At 36.1% G+C, this 27,998-nt stretch overlaps 4 protein-coding genes across 6 annotated transcripts in view; all 4 read right to left on the bottom strand.

Moving 5' to 3' along the window:
- Positions 1–461: 461 nt before the first annotated feature.
- Positions 462–4,289, bottom strand: LOC136679789 (procathepsin L-like). The gene is made up of 8 exons (XM_066658467.1): positions 4,245–4,289; positions 3,305–3,443; positions 2,664–2,786; positions 2,406–2,558; positions 2,068–2,292; positions 1,671–1,839; positions 1,397–1,514; positions 462–786 (listed from the first exon to the last, which is right to left on the bottom strand). Exons 2-8 carry the CDS (start codon positions 3,431–3,433, stop codon positions 687–689), a joined length of 1,017 nt encoding a protein of 338 aa, XP_066514564.1. The 5' UTR covers positions 3,434–3,443; positions 4,245–4,289; the 3' UTR covers positions 462–686.
- A 1,777-nt stretch (positions 4,290–6,066) lies between these two features.
- LOC136679742 (procathepsin L-like) lies at positions 6,067–10,218 on the bottom strand. Its single transcript, XM_066658413.1, has 8 exons — positions 10,177–10,218; positions 9,238–9,376; positions 8,604–8,726; positions 8,346–8,498; positions 8,008–8,232; positions 7,281–7,449; positions 7,004–7,121; positions 6,067–6,429 (listed from the first exon to the last, which is right to left on the bottom strand). Exons 2-8 carry the CDS (start codon positions 9,364–9,366, stop codon positions 6,330–6,332), a joined length of 1,017 nt encoding a protein of 338 aa, XP_066514510.1. The 5' UTR covers positions 9,367–9,376; positions 10,177–10,218; the 3' UTR covers positions 6,067–6,329.
- Positions 10,219–11,984: 1,766 nt separating this feature from the next.
- Positions 11,985–15,803, bottom strand: LOC136679765 (procathepsin L-like). Of its 2 annotated transcripts, none has more exons than XM_066658441.1 (8): positions 15,759–15,803; positions 14,753–14,891; positions 14,120–14,242; positions 13,862–14,014; positions 13,524–13,748; positions 13,223–13,391; positions 12,946–13,063; positions 11,985–12,355 (listed from the first exon to the last, which is right to left on the bottom strand). In XM_066658441.1, the coding sequence occupies exons 2-8, from the start codon at positions 14,879–14,881 to the stop codon at positions 12,256–12,258; spliced, it is 1,017 nt and encodes a 338-aa protein (XP_066514538.1). In that variant the 5' UTR covers positions 14,882–14,891; positions 15,759–15,803; the 3' UTR covers positions 11,985–12,255. The 2 variants fall into 2 exon arrangements, with proteins under 2 accessions (XP_066514538.1, XP_066514542.1); XM_066658445.1 differs by having other exon boundaries at positions 14,753–14,950; positions 15,759–15,781.
- A 3,373-nt stretch (positions 15,804–19,176) lies between these two features.
- The window catches only part of LOC136679751 (ras-specific guanine nucleotide-releasing factor RalGPS1), a 144,378-nt gene continuing 135,556 nt past the window's right edge, over positions 19,177–27,998 (bottom strand). For both annotated transcript variants that reach the window (XM_066658424.1, XM_066658432.1), the window contains 3 exons: positions 26,804–26,909; positions 26,590–26,681; positions 19,177–25,175 (listed from right to left, as the gene is read on the bottom strand). In XM_066658424.1, the coding sequence (XP_066514521.1) occupies positions 25,146–25,175; positions 26,590–26,681; positions 26,804–26,909 (228 nt within the window). In that variant the 3' untranslated portion in view covers positions 19,177–25,145. The remainder of the gene's footprint in view (positions 25,176–26,589; positions 26,682–26,803; positions 26,910–27,998) is intronic.

Below are 27,998 nucleotides of genomic sequence, written 5' to 3'. Positions count from 1 at the left end.
GTGCAAATTTGTATATATTCTCTTAATTTTTTTATTTTTTTAGAGTGAATTGGAAACAATTCTGCAAAAAAATGGAGCAAGTATTTGTCTTTCAAAAAAGAGTAAGGGGGGGGGGGGGGGGGGCACTCTGTACCAGACTTTTCCCAGTGCTACAGAGTTTGACAGACCCAGTTGGACGACAGGTCAATCCTCTTCACAGAAAGTTTGCAAAGTGCCATTTAATTTTATACAAAAACACAAGTCACAGTTAAATACTGGGGCTCCCTTTAGCATAATTTAAAAAAATGCTTAAAATGGAAACTCTGGTATTGAGTATACAGGGACAATACATAGACAAACCAAGTAAGTAAAGCAGGAAGGACCATAACTATTGACAAAAATTGAATTTTTTCAAATATTTTAATGTAACATTCACATGCTTGTATAAAAACAGTACAGCACAAGGGGCAGGCAACGGCAAAGAAAAAAAAGTCCCAAAACATATTTACATATAACATTTAATAAGATCAAGATTAAAATAAGAATAAGAGGCAAAATAAATTAAAACTTGAATTAATTTTTAAAAACAGTCCCTAAATCAGTGTTCTCAGAAACACTCATTGTTTGCTCCTGACACAAAAGTATCTGAGGCTGTAGTCAATGCCTTTTCAAAACAGCAAGAACATTTGAAGTCCGGCTTCACAGCTTCACACCAGGGGATAACTGGCTGATGTTGCAATACCACAGTGGTTCTTCCGATCCCTGGCCATGTAGATGTATCCTTTGTCACCCCACTTCTCACTCCAGCTACATAAATGGAAGAAAAACACCACATGAAAAATAGTGAATATGCATGAAAAAAATAGGTCTAGCAGAGGATACAAATTCCAACAAATATTCAACTTAAGTGCCTCATTCATGAATTAATGCTAAACAAGCTTCCTAAATCGTTCTCAAAGTAGAAAACAGACTGTGTAAAAAGACTGATCCAATTTATAAACTTTTGCATAATCAAACAAGCTTTCCTCTCAATCTTTAACTGACTTAAGTTCACAAAGAAATGCATTTTCTGCAATGTTTCATTTGCCAGGCCCTCGAGTAAGTTTTACAGTTAAACATCTGAAGGAACATATTAAAATAGGGGTGGATTTTCTCCTGTATTTTAATTAAACACAGGAGCTGAAGCTATAAAGGGTAGGCCAATGATATTCATCTAGCTGGCAGAGTGACCAAAAATTGTGCCAAATCCTGGTCTTGGAGTTCTACCACAACAGGGATTTTAGCTCAAAAACCTGATCCAGGTACGTAAAGCTTTCATATTGTTGCTGTCCAATGAAATATTTCCAAAGAGAATTGAGATATTTCCAAAGAAGAGAAAGAGAATTTCCAAAGAGGTCTTTAGTTGCTTGTATTTTACCTGTTTTTCACAATCCAATACTTCTTTCCATCTTCATCTGCTCCCTGAAAACCATAGCCAACCACAAGAACACCATGATCGAGCTCATCACTACTGCATTTCTTCTCGTAGTAGATTCCTGTAAGAAGCAGGATGTCAGATGTATTTTATGGGAGTTAAATATAATAATGACAATGTAAAAAGAACCCACACACTGCACAAACAATATATAAAATAGAATATACATTAGTTCTTTAAAAATGTAAGAACTACAAATCTAAAGCCAATAACTCACCAGACTGATAAAACTGGAAGGATTCATGACCAGCATCAATGGCAACAGATACTGGGCCCACAGAAGCCACAGCCTTCATCAAAAGACGCTCATTACCACTGGGGAGGTCCACATAGCCAGTGTCATTAGCAGCATTAAAACGAGGGTCATAACGGCAGGGTTGATTGTCCTGTAAGAACCAGATTAGCAAACAGAAAAATTAGGCTGTTTTCTACTACATTACTGCACTTCAAACAAACAGAATGACATTAGTATAGGACTAAAAAAATAATAATAAATAAATGGCTTCTCTCCATGACTAAACTATATTTAACATGCTGGCCCAAATTATATTTCCTGCTTAAATTGTCATAATAAGCAATAAAGAATATTAAAGTCTAGTACGACATCTACCCACCTTTGCAATGTAGGGGTAAGATTCCTCAGAATCAATGCCATTGTTGTCCTGGACATACTGGAAGCCCTGTTCCACGCGACCACCATTGCAGCCGTTGTTACCCTGAGGTCGGGAGCAGTCCATTAGATTCTGTTCACTCAGGGAGACCAACTGTCCTGTTTTTCGGAAATGCTGACCCTCCAGGGCTCCTGTAGTGCTGAAGGCCCAGCATGAGCCACACTGACCCTGAAATCATAAGACATACAATGGTGTTATAAGTAACTAATTGTTGTTATAAACTGAAAATACCTAAATGTATGCGTTGTTTTAAAAGGATGCAGTTCCTTCATTGTTTTTACCTGATCTTTTACTGGTGTGACATAGCCATTCTTTCTCCAGTCCACCTGCCTAGGGACCTCCAAAAAGTTGGGCTCCAAAAACATGGAACCTTTGAACTTCCTGTTGGGGTTGTGTTTGTAGCCATTCATCACCTGTCTGAATTCCTCATGGGTCTGAAGAAAAACAGTAGCTGTCATTTTATGAAGACCAAAAGGAGATTTGCTTCCAAAAATATTTAAAAACGTAGCTGTTCAGTTCATTCATTTCTAAACTCTTACCATGTCTCCGAAATTATTCATGCCCAAACGGAAGGAGTGCTTGCCCATGGAGTGTTCAAGGTTATGAAGCTCAATTTTCTTCAAGTTCTTCTCCCACACCATTCTCCTCCAGTCCTCTTCATTCTGTAGAAAACATAAAACATGTAAGCAAAGTTTCAGCACATTAACATGTAAAGTAGCTAGGACAGAGTGGACAGAATAAGAGTCTGCAATCCGATAACATTCCATCAAGACTTGTCCTACATTAAGTCCAAACGTTAGATAACACATCATCGTTGTCCAATTAAAAACATGCGTCTCCTCAATTAGTAACTGTAAGGGCTGTTTTGAAAAGCTGCTATGTTCAAATGATGCTGTAAACTAAAACCAACAGAAACTGAGATATATATATATATATATTTTTTTTAATTGGAGAGTGACGAAACTATTCTGATTATGTAACTTAAATACAATATAAGACAACATTTCATTGATCCCAAAGGAAATTTTGTATTTTCTGCAATCTCCTTTGAGATAAATAGACAACAACCAAACAATCAAAGCGGTCATACAGTTACAATCAATGCCAATTCATAGTAAGCATGGCCTAGGGAAGAACTACATTCAGCAGCCAAACAGAACTGCAATAGCCTCACACTTACCTCATGGTAGTTTTTACTGTGCCATGATTTCCAAAGGTTCCAGTGGTCATCTAGCTGTCTGTCCAAACTCGGGGCAGTGAATCCAGTGGTCAAGCACAGAGCAAGAATAGAGGCCACGATTAAATACATGATGACACCACTGTTGATTGGATGACAAAGTTAGTTTAGTGGATTGTAGGACCATAACAATCCACCTCATTGTAGCACAGAATGGCTCAGAATAGGGCTGCCATGTGTCCTATGCTTAATCGGAGAGTCACGTTTTAAACATCTATTTAACTGGCACTGTTGACCATGTCACCAGGTGGTTCCAAGAGTTTTTTATTAAACATAAATGTATTGCAGATGTATAGGGATTCTGATGCAAGCTTTTAAAGCACATCTAGTGATTATTTACAAAATGTATACTAGAAAGAGAGGGGGAAAACTCTAACTAAGAGTTAAATATTCAAATGTCATTCAAAAAAGAAATTGCATATACCCAACAGGTTCCAGTAATTAGTTATAGACTTCGCTGTACATTGATGTAAACAAGGCAGACAGCCTTTACTAATTTTTAATGAACATATATATAAATCAACGCTTTTGGAAAGTGCATGTAGGTCGTGTGTAGTGAAGATAAACTGCTTCACGGGATCCTTGCGAATTCCAAGGCGTGGATCCTGACAAAAATCCAGTCGGGAAACGAAAAAGAAGCCAAAACATTCAAGGAAATCCTAGTTTCAACTTTTCTACCTACAAGTACTTAACAGTTATCAATCTTAAGAACTAAACTCGAAATACAAAATAATTAGGTCTCTCACAGCGTGATTAAACACATACCATTAGAAAAAGAGCATTTTTAAACACAGACCCTTCAAATATGATGTAATATATAGAAAAAAAAAGTTTGAGTAAATATAAAAAATAAAAAAAGAGGCATTAACCTTCAACCACTTACGTTGTGACTCAACAAGCGCTATTCCACTGTCTGCGTTTACAGCGCCGCAACTTTATTTATGGCCCAGGGCATAAGCTAAGATCCTATTGGCTACCGGTAAGAAGGCCACGCCTCCAACACTTCAGTGACGTGTGAATGTAGGTCACATGACCAAAATCACCAACGTTCTCAGCAGATAATCTCATCTATTTTAAAATTGTCCTCATCGTGCTGTGTTTTGGAAATCTTTTTCCTATATTTGTTTTAAAAATGTTTACATTTATATGCCAAACTTTAAAGTTTGATTTAAACGTTTTTTTCTGATGAACCCTCATTATACTTTTTGCAAAACTCATTTTCACTAAAGATAGTATATGATTTAATCCGTTGATAAATTCACCATTTTATTACATTATTTTAAGAATTGGGATAAACTGATAGGCCGTGGGGACTGTGAACATGTTGCTTTCTGATCTTGCCAGTGTGAATTTCAGCACACCAAGGATCTGAGCAGATTATGTAACAGAAAAATGTAAAGCTAGCTAAAACTATACTGGATCTCCTATTTTTATCTGTATTTGCGCTGAGCATGTGATATTCTCCTTCTTTATTGATATTAGTCAGGAACTGCTATTATTCTGAGCTGGGATTTGATTTCAGTTGATTTAATGAAAAAAATGTGCTGTCCACTAGTAGTACTGGTTGTTCAATTATTGCAATAGCTAGCATGTAGGGAAGCCAATTAGCAGTAATCACGAAGTTGAAACCAAGTTCGAAGCCTTGTTGCCTATACAAATCTACAAATGGCAGGTCTCATAGTGGCTGATATTGTTTTTTTTTTTTGCTATATGCTACACAACCCATTAGGAATCTGACATTTTTACAACAATATTGTTTCCAGGTTGCCAGTGTACGAAAGCAAATAAGCAACACCTCAATAGCCTAGAAAAAAATAAGCTTCCAATATCTGCTAGCAACATTAACATACATACCTTTAGTACAAATCCTAAAAACAAAGTTCAGACCTTTTTTTGCACAAATATTTATACACTCTCAAACGCTCTAAGTGCTGTTTATATGATGGTTACAGCTGTTTGAAGAGCAGATGTTTTATTTTCTCTTATTTCCCTTGCTTTCTTGTGAATTATTTTATATTTGAAGATTTTATCTTCTAGCTAATGCCTTAAAATGCCACATTTTTGTATGGTGCATATTTATACATATATTCTCTTAATTTTTTTTTGAGTGCATTTGAAACAATTCTGCAACAAAATGGAGCAGGTATTTGTTTTTCAAAGAAAGAATGGGGTGGGGGGGGGCACACACACACACAACCCACCAACTAACATGGGCTTGCCCAGCTTTAAAATACATCAGAGAACACAGGCAGAGATTAAACTATATTTCCCTTAGACCTTAATTATAATATTTGGACCTTTCATGTTAAATGTGCATGTTACATTTTAACTTGTACCACAGTGTTATCAAAACCCTCAGGGACAGAATCTTGCATTAGACTTCCACCTTAATCAACTCAGACACTCTGTACCAGTCTTTTCCCAGTGCTACAGAGTTTGATAGACCCAGTTGGACTAAAGGTCAATCCTCTTCACAGAAAGTTTGCAAAGTGCCATTTAATTTTATACAAAAACACAAGTCACAGTTAAATACTGGGGCTCCCTTTAGCATAATTTAAAAAAATGCTTAAAATGGAAACCCTGGTATTGAGTATACAGGGACAATACATAGACAAAGCAAGTAAGTAAAGCAGGAAGGACCATAACTATTGACAAAAATTCAATTTTTTCAAATATTTTAATGTAACATTCACATGCTTGTATAAAAACAGTAGAGCACGAGGGGCAGGCAAAGTCAAAGAAAAAAAAGTCCAAAAACATATTTACATATAACATTTAACAAGATATTCAAGATTAAAATCAAGAGTAAAAGGCAAAATAAATTAAAACTTGAATTAATTTTTAAAAACAGTCCCTAAATCAGTGTTCTCAGAAACACTCATTGTTTGCTCCTGACACAAAAGTAGCTGAGGCTGTAGTCAAGGCCTTTTCAAAACAGCAAGAACATTTGAAGTCCGGCTTCACAGCTTCACACCAGGGGATAACTGGCTGATGTTGCAATACCACAGTGGTTCTTCCGATCCCTGGCCATGTAGATGTATCCTTTGTCACCCCACTTCTCACTCCAGCTACATAAATGGAAGAAAAACACCACATGAAAAAATAGGTCTAGCAGAGGATACAAATTCCAACAAATATTCAACTTAAGTGCCTCATTCATGAATTAATGCTAAACAAGCTTCCTAAATTGTTCTCAAAGTACAAAACAGCCTGTGTAAAAAGACTGATCCAATTTATAAACTTTTGCATAATCAAACAAGCTTTCCTCTCAATCTTTAACTGACTTAAGTTCACAAAATAATGCATTTTCTGCAATGTTTCATTTGCCAGGCCCTCGATTAAGTTTTACAGTTAAACATCTGAAGGAACATATTAAAATAGGGGTGGATTTTCTCCTGTATTTTAATTAAACAGGAGAGCTGAAGGTATAAAGGTTAGGCCAATGATATTCATCTAGCTGGCAGAGTGACCAAATAAAATTGTGCCAAATCCTGGTCTTGGAGTTCTACCACAACAGGTATTTTAGCTCAAAAACCTGATCCAGGTATTTAAAGCTTTCATATTGTCGCTGTCCAATGAAATATTTACAAAGAGAATTGAGATATTTCCAAAGAAGTCTTGCTTGTGTTGCTTGTATTTTACCTGTTTTTCACAATCCAATACTTCTTTCCATCTTCATCTGCTCCCTGAAAACCATAGCCAACCACAAGAACACTATGATCGAGGTCATCACTACTGCATTTCTTCTCGTAGTAGATTCCTGTAAGAAGCAGGATGTCAGATGTATTGTATGGGAGTTAAAAATAATAATGATAATGTAAAAAGAACCCACACAATGCACAAACAATATATAAAATAGAATATACATTAGTTCTTTAAAAAAAATGTAAGAACTACAAATCTAAAGCCAATAACTCACCAGACTGATAAAACTGGAAGGATTCATGACCAGCATCAATGGCAACAGATACTGGACCCACAGAAGCCACCGCCTTCATCAAAAGATGCTCATTACCACTGGGGAGGTCCACATAACCAGTGTCATTAGCAGCATTAAAACGAGGGTCATAACGGCAGGGTTGATTGTCCTGTAAGAACCAGATTAGCAAACAGACAAATTAGGCTGTTTTCTACTACATTACTGCACTTCAAACAAACAGAATGACATTAGTATAGGACTAAAAAAATAATAATAAATAAATGGCTTCTCTCCATGACTAAACTATATTTAACATGCTGGCCCAAATTATATTTCCTGCTTAAATTGTCATAATAACTCAGTAAATATTTAGCCCTTGATTCAAAGTTGAAATAATGTAATGACTGCCGTCTAATCAACGTTCTCTTAAGGTTGAAAATGAAAGTTGAAAAGACGTCTATTAGATGTATTTTAGACGTCCATTGACGTTATTAAATGGTCCCAAAATAAATGACTTGTATAAAACACATTTTGGACGTCCACTGACGTTATCGATTAGTCACCATTGATAACTAACTTATTAAGACGGATTTTGGACATCCGTTGACGTTTTAAATATGTCCTTGATGGATAGACTACATTTAGACCTATTTTATACGTCCAGGGACGTTCCTTGTTCACTGGGAAGCAATAAAGAATATTAAAGTCTAGTACGACATCTCCTCACCTTTGCAATGTAGGGGTAAGACTCCTCAGAATCAATGCCATTGTTGTCCTGGACATACTGGAAGCCCTGTTCCTCGAGACCACCGTTGCAGCCGTTGTTACCCTGAGGTCGGGAGCAGTCCATTAGATTCTGTTCACTCAGGGAGACCAACTGTCCTGTTTTTCGGAAATGCTGACCCTCCAGGGCTCCTGTAGTGCTGAAGGCCCAGCATGAGCCACACTGACCCTGAAATCATAAGACATACAATGGTGTTATAAGTAACTAATTGTTGTTATAAACTGAAAATACCTAAATGTATGCGTTGTTTTAAAAGGATGCAGTTCCTTCATTGTTTTTACCTGATCTTTTACTGGTGTGACATAGCCATTCTTTCTCCAGTCCACCTGCCTAGGGACCTCCAAAAAGTTGGGCTCCAAAAACATGGAACCTTTGAACTTCCTGTTGGGGTTGTGTTTGTAGCCATTCATCACCTGTCTGAATTCCTCATGGGTCTGAAGAAAAACAGTAGCTGTCATTTTATGAAGACCAAAAGGAGATTTGCTTCCAAAAATATTTAAAAACGTAGCTGTTCAGTTCATTCATTTCTAAACTCTTACCATGTCTCCGAAATTATTCATGCCCAAACGGAAGGAGTGCTTGCCCATGGAGTGTTCAAGGTTATGAAGCTCAATTTTCTTCAAGTTCTTCTCCCACACCATTCTCCTCCAGTCCTCTTTATTCTGTAGAAAACATAAAACATGTAAGCAAAGTTTCAGCACATTAACATGTAAAGTAGCTAGGACAGAGTGGACAGAATAAGAGTCTGCAATCCGATAACATTCCATCAAGACTTGTCCTACATTAAGTCCAAACGTTAGCTAACACATCATCGTTGTCCAATTAAAAACATGCGTCTCCTCAATTAGTAACTGTAAGGGCTGTTTTGAAAAGCTGCTATGTTCAAATGATGCTGTAAACTAAAACCAACAGAAACTGAGATATACTGTTTTTTTTTTAATTGGAGAGTGACGAAACTATTCTGATTATGTAACTTAAATACAATATAAGACAACATTTCATTGATCCCAAAGGAAATTTTGTATTTTCTGCAATCTCCTTTGAGATAAATAGACAACAACCAAACAATCAAAGCGGTCATACAGTTACAATCAATGCCAATTCATAGTAAGCATGGCCTAGGGAAGAACTACATTCAGTAGCCAACCAGAACGTCAATAGCCTCACACTTACCTCATGGTAGTTTTTACTGTGCCATGATTTCCAAAGGTTCCAGTGGTCATCTAGCTGTCTGTCCAAACTCGGGGCAGTGAATCCAGTGGTCAAGCACAGAGCAAGAATAGAGGCCACGATTAAATACATGATGACACCACTGTTGATTGGATGACAAAGTTAGTTTAGTGGATTGTAGGACCATAACAATCCACCTCATTGTAGCACAGAATGGCTCAGAATAGGGCTGCCATGTGTCCTATGCTTAATCGGAGAGTCACGTTTTAAACATCTATTTAACTGGCACTGTTGACCATGTCACCAGGTGGTTCCAAGAGTTTTTTATTAAACATAAATGTATTGCAGATGTATAGGGATTCTGATACAACCTTTTAAAGCACATCTAGTGATTATTTACAAAATGTATACTAGAAAGAGAGGGGGAAAACCCTAACAAAGAGTTAAATATTCAAATGTCATTCAAAAAAGAAATTGCATATACCCAACAGGTTCCAGTAATTAGTTATAGACTTCGCTGTACATTGATGTAAACAAGGCAGACAGCCTTTACTAAATTTTAATGAACATATATATAAATCAACGCTTTTGGAAAGTGCATGTAGGTCGTGTGTAGTGAAGATAAACTCCTTCACGGGATCCTTGCGAATTCCAAGGCGTGGATCCTGACAAAAATCCAGTCGGGAAACGAAAAAGAAGCCAAAACATTCAAGGAAATCCTAGTTTCAACTTTTCTACCTACAAGTACTTAACAGTTATCAATCTTAAGAACTAAACTCGAAATACAAAATAATTAGGTCTCTCACAGCGTGATTAAACACATACCATTAGAAAAAGAGCATTTTTAAACACAGACCCTTCAAATATGATGTAATATATAGAAAAAAAAGTTTGAGTAAATATAAAAAATAAAAAAAGAGGCATTAACCTTCAACCACTTACGTTGTGACTCAACAAGCGCTATTCCACTGTCTGCGTTTACAGCGCCGCAACTTTATTTATGGCCCAGGGCATAAGCTAAGATCCTATTGGCTACCGGTAAGAAGGCCACGCCTCCAACACTTCAGTGACGTGTGAATGTAGGTCACATGACCAAAATCACCAACGTTCTCAGCAGATAATCTCATCTATTTTAAAATTGTCCTCATCGTGCTGTGTTTTGGAAATCTTTTTCCTATATTTGTTTTAACATTTTTTACATTTATATGCCAAACTTTAAAGTTTGATTTAAACGTTTTTTTTCTGATGAACCCTCATTATACTTTTTGCAAAACTCATTTTCACTAAAGATAGTATATGATTTAATCCGTTGATAAATTCACCATTTTATTACATTATTTTAAGAATTGGGATAAACTGATAGGCCGTGGGGACTGTGAACATGTTGCTTTCTGATCTTGCCAGTGTGAATTTCAGCACACCAAGGATCTGAGCAGATTATGTAACAGAAAAATGTAAAGCTAGCTAAAACTATAGTGGATCTCCTATTTTTATCTGTATTTGCGCTGAGCATGTGATATTCTCCTTCTTTATTGATATTAGTCAGGAACTGCTATTATTCTGAGCTGGGATTTGATTTCAGTTGATTTAATGAAAAAAATGTGCTGTCCACTAGTAGTACTGGTTGTTCAATTATTGCAATAGCTAGCATGTAGGGAAGCCAATTAGCAGTAATCACGAAGTTGAAACCAAGTTTGAAGCCTTGTTGCCTATACAAATCTACAAATGGCAGGTCTCATAGTGGCTGATATTGTTTTTTGCTATATGCTACACAACCCATTAGGAATCTGACATTTTTACAACAATATTGTTTCCAGGTTGCCAGTGTACGAAAGCAAATAACCAACACCTCAATAGCCTAGAAAAAAATAAGCTTCCAATATCTGCTAGCAACATTAACATACATACCTTTAGTACAAATCCTAAAAACAAAGTTCAGACCTTTTTTTGCACAAATATTTATACACTCTCAAACGCTCTAAGTGCTGTTTATATGATGGTTACAGCTGTTTGAAGAGCAGATGTTTTATTTTCTCTTATTTCCCTTGCTTTCTTGTGAATTATTATATATTTGAAGATTTTATCTTCTAGCTAATGCCTTAAAATGCCACATTTTTGTATGGTGCATATTTATATATATATTCTCTTAATTTTTTTTGAGTGCATTTGAAACAATTCTGCAACAAAATGGAGCAGGTATTTGTCTTTCAAAGAAAGAATGGGGTGGGGGGGGGGCACACACACACACAACCCACCAACTAACATGGGCTTGCCCAGCTTTAAAATACATCAGAGAACACAGGCAGAGATTAAACTATATTTCCCTTAGACCTTAATTATAATATTTGGACCTTTCATGTTAAATGTGCATGTTACATTTTAACTTGTACCAGTGTTATCAAAACCCTCAGGGACAGAATCTTGCATTAGACTTCCACCTTAATCAACTCAGACACTCTGTACCAGTCTTTTCCCAGTGCTACAGAGTTTGATAGACCAAGTTGGACAAAAGGTCAATCCTCTTCACAGAAAGTTTGCAAAGTGCCATTTAATTTTATACAAAAACACAAGTCACAGTTAAATACTGGGGCTCCCTGTAGCATAATTTTAAAAAAATGCTTAAAATGGAAACTCTGGTATTGAGTATACAGGGACAATACATAGACAAACCAAGTAAGTAAAGCAGGAAGGACCATAACTATTGACAAAAATTGAATTTTTTCAAATATTTTAATGTAACATTCACATGCTTGTATAAAAACAGTAGAGCACAAGGGGCAGGCAAAGTCAAAGAAAAAAAAGTCCAAAAACATATTTACATATAACATTTAATAAGATATTCAAGATTAAAATCAAGAGTAAAAGGCAAAATAAATTAAAACTTGAAAAAATTTTTAAAAACAGTCCCTAAATCAGTGTTCTCAGAAACACTCATTGTTTGCTCCTGACACAAAAGTAGCTGAGGCTGTAGTCAAGGCCTTTTCAAAACAGCAAGAACATTTGAAGTCCGGCTTCACAGCTTCACACCAGGGGATAACTGGCTGATGTTGCAATACCACAGTGGTTCTTCCGATCCCTGGCCATGTAGATGTATCCTTTGTCACCCCACTTCTCACTCCAGCTACATAAATGGAAGAAAAACACCACATGAAAAAATAGGTCTAGCAGAGGATACAAATTCCAACAAATATTCAACTTAAGTGCCTCATTCATGAATTAATGCTAAACAAGCTTCTTAAATCGTTCTCAAAGTAGAAAACAGACTGTGTAAAAAGACTGATCCAATTTATAAACTTTTGCATAATCAAACAAGCTTTCCTCTCAATCTTTAACTGACTTAAGTTCACAAAATAATGCATTTTCTGCAATGTTTCATTTGCCAGGTCCTCGAGTAAGTTTTACAGTTAAACATCTGAAGGAACATATTAAAATAGGGGTGGATTTTCTCCTGTATTTTAATTAAACAGGAGAGCTGAAGGTATAAAGGTTAGGCCAATGATATTCATCTAGCTGGCAGAGTGACCAAATAAAATTGTGCCAAATCCTGGTCTTGGAACTCTACCACAACAGGTATTTTAGCTCAAAAACCTGATCCAGGTATTTAAAGCTTTCATATTGTCGCTGTCCAATGAAATATTTACAAAGAGAATTGAGATATTTCCAAAGAGGAGAAAGAATTTCCAAAGAGGTCTTTAGTTGCTTGTATTTTACCTGTTTTTCACAATCCAATACTTCTTTCCATCTTCATCTGCTCCCTGAAAACCATAGCCAACCACAAGAACACCATGATCGAGCTCATCACTACTGCATTTCTTCTCGTAGTAGATTCCTGCAAGAAGCAAGATGTCAGACGTATTGTATGGGAATTAAAAATAATAATGATAATGTAAAAAGAACCCACACACTGCACAAACAATATATAAAATAGATTATACATTAGTTCTTTAAAAAAAATGTAAGAACTACAAATCTAAAGCCAATAACTCACCAGACTGATAAAACTGGAAAGATTCATGACCAGCATCAATGGCAACAGATACTGGACCCACAGAAGCCACAGCCTTCATCAAAAGACGCTCATTACCACTGGGGAGGTCCACATAGCCAGTGTCATTAGCAGCATTAAAACGAGGGTCATAACGGCAGGGTTGATTATCCTGTAAGAACCAGATTAGCAAACAGACAAATAAGGCTGTTTTCTACTACATTTTACACATTCATACTTCCTGCTTAAATTGTCATAATAAGCAATACAAAAAATATTAAAGTCTAGTACGACAGCTTCTCACCTTTGCAATGTAGGGGTAAGATTCCTCAGAATCAATGCCATTGTTGTCCTGGACATACTGGAAGCCCTGTTCCATGCGACCACCGTTGCAGCCTTCGTTACCCTGAGGTCGGGAGCAGTCCATTAGATTCTGTTCACTCAGGGAGACCAGCTGTCCTGTTTTTCGGAAATGCTGACCCTCCAGGGCTCCTGTAGTGCTGAAGGCCCAGCATGAGCCACACTGACCCTGAAATCATGAGACATACAATGGTGTTATAAGTAACTAATTGTTATTATAAACTGAAAATACGTAAATGTATGCGTTGTTTTAAAAGGATGCAGTTCCTTCATTGTTTTTACCTGATCTTTTACTGGTGTGACATAGCCATTCTTTCTCCAATCCACCTGCCTAGGGACCTCCAAAAAGTTGGGCTCCAAAAACATGGAACCTTTGAACTTCCTGTTGGGGTTGTGTTTGTAGCCATTCATCACCTGTCTGAATTCCTCATGGGTCTGAAGAAAAACAGTAGCTGTCATTTTATGAAGACCAAAAGGAGATTTGCTTCCAAAAATATTTAAAAACGTAGCTGTTCAGTTCATTCATTTCTAAACTCTTACCATGTCTCCAAAATTATTCATGCCCAAACGGAAGGAGTGCTTGCCCATGGAGTGTTCAAGGTTATGAAGCTCAATTTTCTTCAAGTTCTTCTCCCACACCATTCTCCTCCAGTCCTCTTCATTCTGTAGAAAACATAAAACATGTAAGCAAAGTTTCAGCACATTAACATGTAAAGTAGCTAGGACAGAGTGGACAGAATAAGAGTCTGCAATCCGATAACATTCCATCAAGACTTGTCCTACATTAAGTCCAAACGTTAGATAACACATCATCGTTGTCCAATTAAAAACATGCGTCTCCTCAATTAGTAACTGTAAGGGCTGTTTTGAAAAGCTGCTATGTTCAAATGATGCTGTACACTAAAACCAACAGAAACTGAGATATATATATATTTTTTAATTGGAGAGTGACGAAACTATTCTGATTATGTAACTTAAATACAATATAAGACAACATTTCATTGATCCCAAAGGAAATTTTGTATTTTCTGCAATCTCCTTTGAGATAAATAGACAACAACCAAACAATCAAAGCGGTCATATAGTTACAATCAATGCCAATTCATAGTAAGCATGGCCTAGGGAAGAACTACATTCAGCAGCCAAACAGAACTGCAATAGCCTCACACTTACCTCATGGTAGTTTTTACTGTGCCATGATTTCCAAAGGTTCCAGTGGTCATCTAGCTGTCTGTCCAAACTCGGGGCAGTGAATCCAGTGGTCAAGCACAGAGCAAGAATAGAGGCCACGATTAAATACATGATGACACCACTGTTGATTGGATGACAAAGTTAGTTTCGTGGATTGTAGGACCATAACAATCCACATCACTGTAGCACAGAATGGCACAATGTTGAGCATGTCACCAGGTGGTACCAAGAGTATTTTTAAACATGAATGTATTGCAGATGTATAGGGATTCTGATACAACCTTTTAAAGCACATCTACTGATTATTTACAAAATGTATACTAGAAAGAGAGGGGGAAAACCCTAACAAAGAGTTAAATATTCAAATGTCATTCAAAAAAGAAATTGCATATACCCAACAGGTTCCAGTAATTAGTTATAGACTTCGCTGTACATTGATGTAAACAAGGCAGACAGCCTTTACTAATTTTTAATGAACATATATATAAATCAACGCTTTTGGAAAGTGCATGTAGGTCGTGTGTAGTGAAGATAAACTCCTTCACGGGATCCTTGCGAATTCCAAGGCGTGGATCCTGACAAAAATCCAATCGGGAAACGAAAAAGAAGCCAAAACATTCAAGGAAATCCTAGTTTCAACTTTTCTACCTACAAGTACTTAACAGTTATCAATCTTAAGAACTAAACTCGAAATACAAAATAATTAGATCCCTCACAGCGTGATTAAACACAACTTAAACACATACCATTAGATCTATTCCCTAAAACAAGCGCCATAAAATGGCAGTCAGCGTAATTAAGTTGGCAAATGTTCGATCAATTGTAAAGCGTTCAACTGCTTAAAAACTATCACAGAGACTCAAAGTACCAAGAAAGACAGCACTTTTAAACACAAAACCTTCAAATATAATGTAATTAATAAAAAAAAGTTTGAGGGGGGAAGGAAAAAAAAAAAAAAAAAAAGAGGCATTAACCTTCAACCACTTACGTTGTGACTCAACAAGCGCTATTCCACTGTCTGCGTTTACAGCGCCGCAACTTTATTTATGGCCCAGGGCATAAGCTAAGATCCTATTGGCTACCGGTAAGAAGGCCACGCCTCCAACACTTCAGTGACGTGTGAATGTAGGTCACATGACCAAAATCACCAACGTTCTCAGCAGATAATCTCATCTATTTTAAAATTGTCCTCATCGTGCTGTGTTTTGGAAATCTTTTTCCTATATTTGTTTTTAAAATGTTTACATTTATATGCCAACATTTAAAGTTTTATTTAAAGGTTTGTTTTTTTCTGATGAACCATGATTATACTTTTTGCAAAACCCATTTTTACTAAAGATAGTATATGATTTAATCCGCTGATTATTTCACCATGTTATTACATTATTTTAAGATTAGAGATAAACTGATAGGTTGTGGGGACTGTGGGCAGATTCACATTTCCAATATATTTCACATCAGCCTACATATTTCCTATGTTGATATATAGCAGTACATAATGTTTAAATCAATCACTGACCCCTGAATGATCCCTGTGTAGCTGAGAATCATTAACAATATGAAATTAAACTGAAATTAAAGCTACTTGAACAAATACTCATATCTACATTTTTACCCTTATTTATTTTTCTACATTCTTTTCAGTATATTTTTTATAGGGATGACCAAGAATAAATGATCTAGACTAAAAATCAAGTGTCAGAAAAATACATAAATAAAAAAATAAACCCAGCTACATGTAATAGTCTTGTCACATGGCACTATTATTTTTTTCATAAACACAACTATAAAAATAAATGTAAATAAAAAGAGGAAAATTATATATAATCAGATTAAGCGACTTTGTTGTAAGTGTAATCTGTAACTAAATATATATATATATATATATATATATATATATATATATATATATATATATATATATATATATATAATATACAATACCAAACAGAACAGTTTCTGAAATATGTTCTTTAACATTCTACTGAATATTTCAAATAAGACTAAATACTTCAGAAGCGCCGGTCTGTGACACATTTAAAATATCACAGTCCCACTCATAGGAAATGATCTGCAAAAATTAAATCAATATATACTGAAAACATGAGCTCTCAACTGTTATCAGTCATCCAGACATCCCAGTATCACAAAGAATCATGTGATAGCCCACGATCTGGTTACGGCAAACAACAAAATGCAGCAAACACAGCACTTCTTGGCTTTGTTTCTGTTTCCAGTGTCACTGCTGTCATTTCAGAAAACACACGCAGGAATAGCTGCAAAAAATCAATAACGGTATCTTGTAAAGGGTAAAGTATTTTCCTGTATGAAAAACACTTACCTCTCTCTTATCTCACAATAACACTAAGGCAGATTAAGCTCTGTATAATGCAGAATTCACTGGGTTAGCACTTAGTTTACTAAGGTAACATTAAGAGACATGGCAAAATTTGGTTTTAGTCAAATCTTAAGAACATTTATGCAAATACTCCATGGCTACAATGGCTGTCTGCAAACGAAACCGAAGACTCATCTGTTTGTGTAATATTCTAGTGATAACTAATTCTGCACTTGAAATGTCTTATATTGCACTTCTGTGTTTGTCTTTGGGCGTGTTATCAGCACTGATTGTTGTTTGGTTTTGCACTTCAGATATGTTATTTGTATTTTTCTGCTCTCAGTATCAACACTAACTTCTGTATCCAGCAATAACAGGTTCAATGGTATTTGGAAACTATTTGAACTGGTAAGGACATATTCTCAGAGCAGACAAAGAACTTGTCTCTGTATAAGAGCGTGTGCTAAATGTGTAACTTGCAAATCTCTGAACACAGCATTATATCTAAAGAAATAAAAAATATGTGAAATAAATTCAAATACAATGAATACAGATTGTTTTTTTTATCAGGTAATAATCAATAATGGTAATCAAATATGTTCTGCTGAATAAAAAAATATGTAATAAAATATAGCAGTTTTATGCAAATGCAAATTTTGGCTTGCAAGCTGTATTAATTTCCAGTGGGTCGGTCACTAAATGTATATTACATATTTTAATTTGTTTTGGATAATCAGATCTGATCAAACACATTGCGTAAAAGGCATAAATGACTGCCAGTTAATCAACATGCCACAGGGACAAACAATTCAGCAGAAAAGAGTGGTGATTAAGCAAATGAATAATGAAAAGCTTTGTCTGCAGAGACAATTATTTTGAAGATCAGAACGATGATGATGTGTTTAAATCAAGGTTATTTGTCCTGTGAAGGGATTACTGTGTTGTTGTACCAGGTGTGAAAGAGGATAGAGACATGTTTGCATGTTTTGGCAGCTGCTTTTGTTGAATACTTCATTGTGTGTCAAATTGTGGCCCAGGGTTTTAAATGTGTTTAAATGGTTTAGATATCTACAAAGTAGTCAAAGTCAGCACAAAAACATTTCAGGCCACAACTGGCCTAACTGTTCACAATTACTAATAATTGTAATTAATTTAATATAAAGTGTTCATTAAACTCATTTTCACTTTGAAAATCAACAAAACATACAAGCAAACATATATGTTTATTACTATAGCAGACTAAACTGCACAGTTTCTTCAAATGATTAGTGTTACACTCAAAGGTTACAATTATTTATTGTTGGTTTGTTTTTTGCGTTTCCATACGGCACGAAAAACCCTTTTCATTTGATCTGTGGTTCCTTTTTCACGTACTGTGGAAGAATTAACTTTCTGTAAACAACTCTGAGTTGCTTTATGAATGAAACGTGTTCTATAAAAATGTTTATAATTGATTTTATTGAATATAGTTAGTTAGTTAGTTACGTTATACATTTGATTTAAGCAATAAAGGTGTAGCGTGGAGATAAACATGGATATAAATTTCAAACATGTATTGACCGTTATTAGCCGCGGAAGGATATCGGCATTGTTTGAGTGTGATAAAGGCTTTTGTGTCCTTTGCACCCTCTAGTGTGGATATTTGATATTGCATGTCATTACTTACATCGGCCGCTAGATAGCGCCAAATCCCATTTACTGAAACCTATATTTACTGCAACGGGGAAATTATCTTCATTATTTTGCCTACCATTTTCTTCCTGCAGTGCAACCATGCTAATCAGCTGGACTACATTCACAAAAAATAAATCTAATCTAATATAATATATAATGTAATATAATATATAAAAAGAATAGGAATTTAGATCAAGCTTATATTTAATGGCATTTATACCCAGTGTCTGTCATTCATTATGAAGCTGAATGTACAGTATTTTTTTTAACCTACATAAATGAGACCTTAAAACATATTGTATAAATTCAAAGTACAATCGCTAATAGAGTAAATTTAAACACACTGGAGTAAACACTCGTATAGAAGTGGTATTTAATTTTTGTTCATGAGACTTTTTAAACAAAACAAAATAAAATAAAGACCAAAAAAAAACAAAAAAACACATACATATGTACACCAATGGCCAATGATTAACAAATAAATTATCAAATTGAAAGAAATCACTACAGTACAGCAGAGATGCACGTTCAGTCACAACAGAAAACAGCTACATGCAGCGTTCTATAGTTTGTAAGGTCAATCGGTCTTCTTCAGTTCAAGAACAGAAACAGAAACTGTGATGGATATTTGTAATAAAACAAGCAGAAATTACAGCAAATTACAGAGACAAAATCTCAGACAACTGTCAAACAAGGCTTTGTGATATTTTAAAAAGAAGACAGAAATATAAAATAAATAATACTTTTGCAACAATTTCTCATCACTGTGAAGACACTGAAAACCATGCTAAATATGATACAAAAATAACAGCAGGGGACTGACGGGTATTCCGCTAATTCTTCCAAAACTTTCTGCATACTTCAATTCTTGATTTGTAAACCAAGTTGTTTAAGGAGGCATAGATTCATATTTATGATAATTATAAAATTGGAAAATCTGGAATTTATATATTTCATTCGTTCAGCCGTGAATTTGCTGCTGTTAGATGATTAGTGCAGGATCATAAACACCACTCCAACTCATCTTCATTACATCTGATGGAGCTTCAAGGCTCAAGAGACCATGGTTTCCTCTACTGTACTGCTCTACAGATATTGCTAGGGTGAGTTATACTTATTTAGCCCATGGTTTGTAGTGGAAATGGTCACCCTGACTCACAGGCACTGTTCCAGAGCTAAACAACCATCGTTTTATGGTTCTTGGAGAGTACACAGCTTCACAGATCTGTACCAACAATGTGATTACAAAGGATGTCTACAGAGTTCACATTTTAGATCAATGTATCATAATATAGTATTTTGGAAGAGGTTTCCGTGAGGTAGCTTTTAGAAGAATTACTAACTTCTAAACGTATATTGGATTATGCAGAAAATTTGGAAAGTTATTGGAATTGTCTTTTCAACTCCCCGCTATTAAAGAATGATTCATACATTTGCTGCATTTGAAACGTATGCCTGATTATCACGTTCCTGGATCTGTCCACTGGCATCTACTCTCAGAAATTTTCTGGTCAGTTGTTTTTTTAATAAATTACAGACAAACACAAACAAAGCTATGGTGATAATCAGTCATACGCTACAAATGTAGCAAACAGAAACAATTACAATTAATTTAAAAAAACACTGAAGTATTCCTTTAACATGGATGCCATTTTGCTCTATGATACAATTTGAAGTTATAAATACAGCAAAATAATAAAGAAAAAGGGTAATGTACAGTGACAAATGGGGCATATACACAAAAGAATTGGTGCAAAAGTCAGAGACCACCTTTCATTCATTTTTCTAGCAGAAATAACTTGCGTCAAAGGACACCTAACACTATACAAACCTGGTACATTTAAACACCCCACCCGTTTGGCTTTTTTATAGGCTAGAAGGTATATCATGTGAGAAATAAGCTGCCAAATACATAGTTAAACATTTCCATTTTGAAACCTCAGAGTTTAAATGGGTGAAACCAGACAGTCAGGGTTTATTATGTCATTAAACTATGGGAATAATCCTGCAAATCTGCATTACGAGGCTTTAGTCCTGCAAGCGACTTGTGGAGGAATGAGAAGAGATGGAGGCGGGGACTATTTGCACATTCTCAGATCTGTCTGTAACTGCAAAATCTCATTGATGACCAGAGAGGGAATTTAAAAGGAGAAACTCATGCTAGCTGTAATACTGGATTTGATGGAAAAGTATTCCTCCAAATCTCTTGGAATCGAAAACTTAAATGAAGCCTTCAGCAAAGAATAGAAATTTAAATAAAAGCAAATCATAGAAAAACTCTATACATTTAATTGCTGAGGCTTCTGTGCACTTTTCAGTTAAATCAACATTTTCTGAAATGGAATAACTTTAGTAAGTACATTTTTGACTAGAATTTAAAGAAATGAAAATTGGTCTCTGACTTTTGCACGGTAATGTAATCATTAATACCATCACACCTCATTGTAATCATTGATCTTTCAAAGGAAACAAGTCAGAGAAACAGTTTTTGTTGTATGCTTCTCCAGTTCTTCAGGGAGCAACGCCTGCATTTCTGAGCATTTTCCCAACAGTGAGACCACATTACTTTAAATTCTCAATGCTTATCAATGCCAGTTACCTCGGGTAACTGTGAGACCTGTGATTTGTTCTTAGATCCATATGATTAGACACTGTGTTGTGTATTTCAACTTGAGATGCAAAACACATGATTAAACACAATCATTAATCCTCTGTAAGCAGTGCAAATCTGTACATTTACCCAGGACTGCACCTGAGACACCTCAGAACTTCTTCCAACTGCTATTTCCTAGAAGCATTGTCCAAAATCAAAATGACATCACCACAAGTGCTGCTACTGCATACACATTAAAAAATTCATCAGATCCAACTGAAAAACATGTACACTATTAGGCACAACAGAGAAAGGGGTCACACTTCACATTAAGGGTCACCAGCAAAGGTTAATCCATGATCAGTAAGTCACTGATTAATCAATATTTGTGTTAACTGTTTGTAAAAGTGCAGTAAATACTTAGTAACTGATTAACTACATAGTAATTATTAATCATGTTCTCAGCTAAATAGTTTGTCATTAGTTTGCTGCATTTGTAATTAAAATAAATGATTTAATTTGATACAAAATTAACGGTGCAATGGACAGACAGCTGTGCGAATAGTAAGGCAGTTGAAAGTACATGTCCGTCAAAGTCCAAGGACTTGTCCATGAAATTCTATCAATAAATCATAGTATTTATCATCCAATAATTAACAAAGCTAACACATACTTACTTTTTAGTTCCAACGTTTTCAGAAGTAAAAATGCATCAGTTCATATCAGTGTAATAAACAGTTGTTATTACATAATTAATGGGTTAAATAAGATAAAATTATGACCAAATTTTAGTTAAAAAAATTTTCCATTGCTAGTAACTATTAAGTAGTTAAGCAGTTACTAAGTAAAAACTAATACTGAATAAACAGTTAACTGCTATGTAATTAATGAGAAATCAGTGACCTATATATGGTTAAGTAATTTGAAATTATAGAGGGTTACAAGAGTATAAATCTCCACCACTCCACAACATTCGATTTTATGCAACAGGTCTTGTCCTTATTGGTTAAGCTGAGAGTCATGTGATTTGTTTAAGATACTCTTTGAAAGGCCAGGGCTCAGTTCACAATAAGGCTTTTAGAGACCACCTCATAGTGCGATTGTCAAGTCAATAATAAGAAAAAAATATATATCTATATTAATGGATTGGGCTACAGAACACGTTTATCAGAAAAAATAGAGGGTCACTTGAACACTTTGAAAATACAAATAAAATATTATGAATAATAACATGAATAATAATAATTATTAATATTAGTGCCCAAATATTCAGCTTTTCCCAAGTGCCCCACCAATGTAAACTTGTAGGTTCACAGTACTTGGTCCTGAACCTAAAGCCGTACTACATGTTTGTTCTATCTATGTCAGTCTAAAAAGGGACATTTTTATTGAGCAGACTTGAAAGATAAAAATCCTAAATAACTCACACTTCATGTAAAAGCCAGGGCAATTAAAAGGCTTTAGTGACATCCTTCACTGATTCATGTTGGATGGAGTTATAACTAACTTCATATCTATAAACGTACACTCCTTCAAAAACAGGACTGTGCAGAAAGCCAACCTTGGTTTATTTCGTTTCCAGTCAAAACAGCTATTAACTATGAATTACACTTTTAATGAGCGCTTTCTGAAGATGTAGTTATACAAACCCCACTTGTAGAACCCCACTTGTCTATGACATTTCTCAACCTCAAGGATGGTTTGTTTTGAATGGGATCATAAATAAATAAATAAATAAATAAAATATCCATTCTGATAATTTCCCAGTACTGTACTTCACATGTTAACTGCAATGAGCAGTGATCCATCCTTTAACAGAAGATAGTAGGCTGTGATTTACACCTGAAGTGGTTTTTTGGATCCTGTATGGCTGCAGGTGGCCCAGCTGTGCTTTGTGCATCTCTGAGTGCTAGCAATGCTTGCCTTTGTAGTAGTAGAATACAAAACACATGTAGTCCCAGTGGGGTCCTGTAGTTCTTCTTGTGTGACTAGATAAGGCCTCCAAAGGCAAGGACAGTGGCATTCTACAGTCTTTTCACCATCAAGTGCTCTGTTATGTACAATAACAGTGCTTATTTCTAGTGTGCATGTGACTATTTGTGTGCATGACATTTTCCCAACAAACCCTTGGTCAAATAATATATTTCCAGGTTGATTTTCTAAGTGAAAGTTCACATCCTCTAATAAGAAAATAACAATGCACTGCTCATATGTGAATTTAACATATTGAAACAAAAAAATACATAATGGCACATTATATGGTTTGTATTTAACCTTTCACTTAGCACACTAAAGTCTGCAAAAATGTGATCAATTATCAGAAAATGTACATTAAATTTGGCAGAAATGTGCTGTTACTAGGCTTATTTTCTTTGCACAGCAAATTGGGCAACACTACTGCTCCCTGCGAAGAAGCCTGTGGTTTGATTCCCAGTCCAGATAACTACTTCTACACCAATAAATATGCATGAACAAGACTCCTGAATCCAAAATGAATGTAGGAAAGTCTGTTCACATGGCAGCCATCTTAACAATGCCCCCAGGTAGTTATTTCCACTCATAGACCAGGTTCGTATCTCTTTGAATGGGAAAGGGTCTGTAAACCCCTAACTAAAGGCAACAGGAACATTGGAAACACATTTAAAATTGCTAATAAAATATCACAGATGGTTTTTAGTGTTTGGCTCAAATAGCGGAAAAGAAACCTTCGTCTGGCTACTGCACATTGTTTGTCTCCACAGCAAAGACAGGCTCCCACTTTATCAGTGAGCTGATTACCTCTGTTCGCTGAAGAGTGGGACCTGTCCTTCAAACAGGCACCATGTTCATCAGTGTGAGTTTCCCTATGAATTAAGGTATTTTTCAACTGTAGGTATAGTCCTTTCTAATGTGTCTGCTAAGGCCATTCACCTGCAATTTAAATGGTGATTAGAATTGTAAGACACGCTGGACAAGATTATTAGGCGCGCAAATTAGTTTTAAAGCGTTTTTTTTGGGTAACATATGACTGTAAATTGAAAATTCTCACATTTCCCTGCAAAAATATAACATTATCCCCAAGGACAGAAAAAACTGAAGCATTTTTCCCTCCGTTTAGTTGAGGGAACTCAATGGATGCAGTGATGAATAATTTCTTCTCGGATGCCATTTTCAAACTTCTTCATTTTTAGAAAATGTTTTGTTGAATAAAATGACAATTATCATTTTTACTACTTGGCAACAGTGACCTAAATTGACAAAAGAGCAGGAGAATGTTTGAACTGAATTACAGTTATACATTACACACACAAAAACACTTTAAAATGTATATGTACACTAATATTTACCGTAGATGTAAACTTATTTTCACTTAGAAAAGAAACAAAATATGAAATTTAACCAGGGCTGTCCGAACCTTTTCATTCGACTCTTGTAAGCAAACCCAACGTGGGCTAAAACCGTTGCTCACGGCAGCACGACAAGGAGACTACAGAACAAAGAAAGCTTCCAGGTAAGGCAAAGGGACAGGATAGTGTTCAGACTGTTGACCATTACAGTCTATAGTACAGTACATTACCTCCACACAGCCCAGAGTACTCCACTTTGTTTCCCATGTGCAAGAATTAGGAGCTTTGTCCAGCCCCATAGCTCAGGAGCCTTGGCTAGACCAGAGGAAAAGTCCATGTACACAGTGGAACTTTGGCTCAGTGGACACTCCTCCCATTCCATGTCCAATTCTTCTGCTCAGAGAGCATTGGCACTTTTTTACTGTTTAAAGCTAGAGCAAGGCCTCACTCAAAGGACATGAGATTGGTTGGTGTCTGTGGGAAAAGAAATAGAAATCAGTTTACTTCGGTTTAGAAATCAATTACTTCTTTCCCTGAGGTCCAGTTAAAACAATGATGCAGGAGATTTGACAAGCCAAACTCCTCATGGTTCAAATTAAATGATATTTACTCTGTATGTAAATACATGCAAGTGGCCTCAGTTCTTTTGGGCCACAGGCAAACGTGACAGGAATCGGACTGGAAAATGTTAGGATTCATGGGTCTATTGACCTCAGATTGCAGAAAATCAGATTGCACAGAATATATCCTGTTCCATTCAGACATGTCATAAGCACGTCTGAACGAAACCAGAGGGCCTAATGAAATTGTGCTGCCCCGAATAGGCAGTTGAATAGTGTTGGCCTGTAAATGCAATAGGATTTTGTCCACTGAAGAAGTTCAGATAACCTCAGCTTGCATCCAATGAGAGAACAAACAAACATATATTATTAAATAACAATAAGAAATCATTTTTTGAAAACAAAAATAAAATATTAAAGAGTAAACAGTGCAACTGCAATTAAAGTCATGGTTAAAAAATGAGTTAAATAAAATTAATAATAAAAGGCGAAAAAAGTGCAATGAAAGAAAGGCATGATTAAATATTATTATAAAACAAATAGAAATAAACATGCAAAATAATAGAATTAGAACGTCCCTGAGATCTAGCATTTCAGAAAGGCATTTAGCAAAGACATTTACAAATACGGTGACTCTGGCCTTCGTTAGTAAACTTTTGAATACTTCTGCTTTAGGCCCTAAGTTGTGAGGTCGGGCCGCCATTCATCTGATTTGAATTCCACAGGTGCTTAGATGCACAGGTGATATGTATCACAATAACCTCCTCATGAAATCCAGGACCCACAATAACCCATTGTCAAAAGCATCACATTGCCACCACTGGCTTGCCTTCTTCTCACAGTGCCTCTTTATGGCTTCCCCAGGAAAGAGATGTGCACACACACACACACACAAACACATCCACACTATGTTATCGAAAACATGATTCATCAGACACAGCCACTTCTTCCACCGCTCCATAGCGGCATGTTAACATGCCCTATGTAGGCCCTTTTGCCTGTGGACAGGGGCCAGCTTGAGGCACTCCAAACAGTACGTGGCTAAGCAGCATGGGGCAATGGACTTTATGTTCTGTTTTTTTTTTCTGTAATTTGTGCTACAATATATTAGTTGTTGTAATCCAAAACATTAACATGTGTCACTGTAGTGATATAATTAATGAATCAGTGATCAGTGAATATAATTTATTAAATTACAGTTTTCTTTGGAGATTTGTATTTCTGACTCGTAACAAATGGTGCGCAAAGCATAGACCTAGAATCCAGTGCTTTTAAAAGTCTGTTTTCTAGCACATTTCACACAATTAAAAGTGCTGTTTTAAGACTACCTGTGGTCTGTTGCTCCGACAAGCCTCCTCCAGATGTTTGTGCCAGATGATTGCAGAGAAACGGGATCCTGTCTTAAACTTGTAAACGTTACCTGAGAAACAAAGAGATTTGCTCTCACACAATTCAACATGTGCAGAAGCTAGCGAAGAAGACACTACACAAAGAAAATACAATGCAAATATATAGCACTGTTTTAATGGGGAAAGCTTTTACCTTTTTCTGAATCATTCAGCTGGAAGATATTTGGTCGTGTGGGATCATCTGGTAACACCACCATCCAGCCCAGCACTAAGACTTTTTTACATGGTGTGGATTTGTACTACATGAATAAAATGATATGTTAAGCAATTATCACAACTTTCACTGACATACAAACCGGATTCCAAAAATGTTGGGACACTTAACAAATTGTGAATAAAAACTGAATGCAATGATGTGGAGGGGCCAACATCTAATATTTTATTCAGAATAGAACACAAATCACAGATCAAAAGTTTAAACTGAGAGAATGTATCATTTTAAGAGAAAAATATGTTGGTTCAAAATTTCATGGCGTCAACAAATCCCAAAAAAGTTGGGACAAGGCCTTTTTTCCCACTGTGTGGCATCCCCCCTTCTTCTTACAACACTCAACAGACGTCTGGGGACAGAGACCAGTTTCTCAAGTTTAGAAATAGGAATGCTCTCCTATTCATGATTAATACAGGCCTCTAACTGTTCAATCGTCTTGGGCCTTCTTTGTCTTCCTCTTTATGATGCGCCAAATGTTTTCTACAGGTGAAAGATCTGGACTGCAGGCTGGCCATTTCAGTACCCGGATTCTTCTCCTATGTAGCCATGATGTTGTGATTGCTGCAGAATGTGATCTGGCATTATCTTGTTGAAAAATGCAGGGTCTTCCCTGAAAGAGATGACGTCTAGATGGGAGCATATGTTGTTCTAGAACCTGAACATAGTTCTCTGCATTAATGGTGCCTTTCCAGACATGCAAGCTGCCCATGCCACAAGCACTCATGCAACCCCATACCATCAGTGATGCAGGCTTCTGAACGGAGCGTTGATAACAACTTGGGTTATCCTTGTCCTCTCTGGTCCGGATGACATGGCGTCCCAGTGTTCCATAAAGAACTTTAAATCGTGACTCATCTGACCACAGAACAGTCTTTCATTTTGCCACACTCCATTTTAAAAGACCCCTGGCCCAGTGCAAACGTCTGAGCTTGTGGAGCTTGCTTAGAAATGGCTTCCTCTTTGCACTATAGAGTTTCAGCTGGCAACGGCGGATGGCACGGTGGATTGTGTTCACTGACAATGCTTTCTGGAAGTATTCCTGAGCCCATTCTGTTATTTCCTTGACAGTGGCATTCCTGTTTGAGGTGCAGAGACGTTTAAGGGCCCGGAAATCACG

This window comes from Hoplias malabaricus, chromosome 2, assembly GCF_029633855.1.
Source record: "Hoplias malabaricus isolate fHopMal1 chromosome 2, fHopMal1.hap1, whole genome shotgun sequence".
In the NCBI taxonomy this organism is placed as follows: domain Eukaryota; kingdom Metazoa; phylum Chordata; class Actinopteri; order Characiformes; family Erythrinidae; genus Hoplias; species Hoplias malabaricus.
Note: the sequence above shows the minus strand (reverse complement) of the source record. Positions and strands in the feature narration are given on the sequence as shown.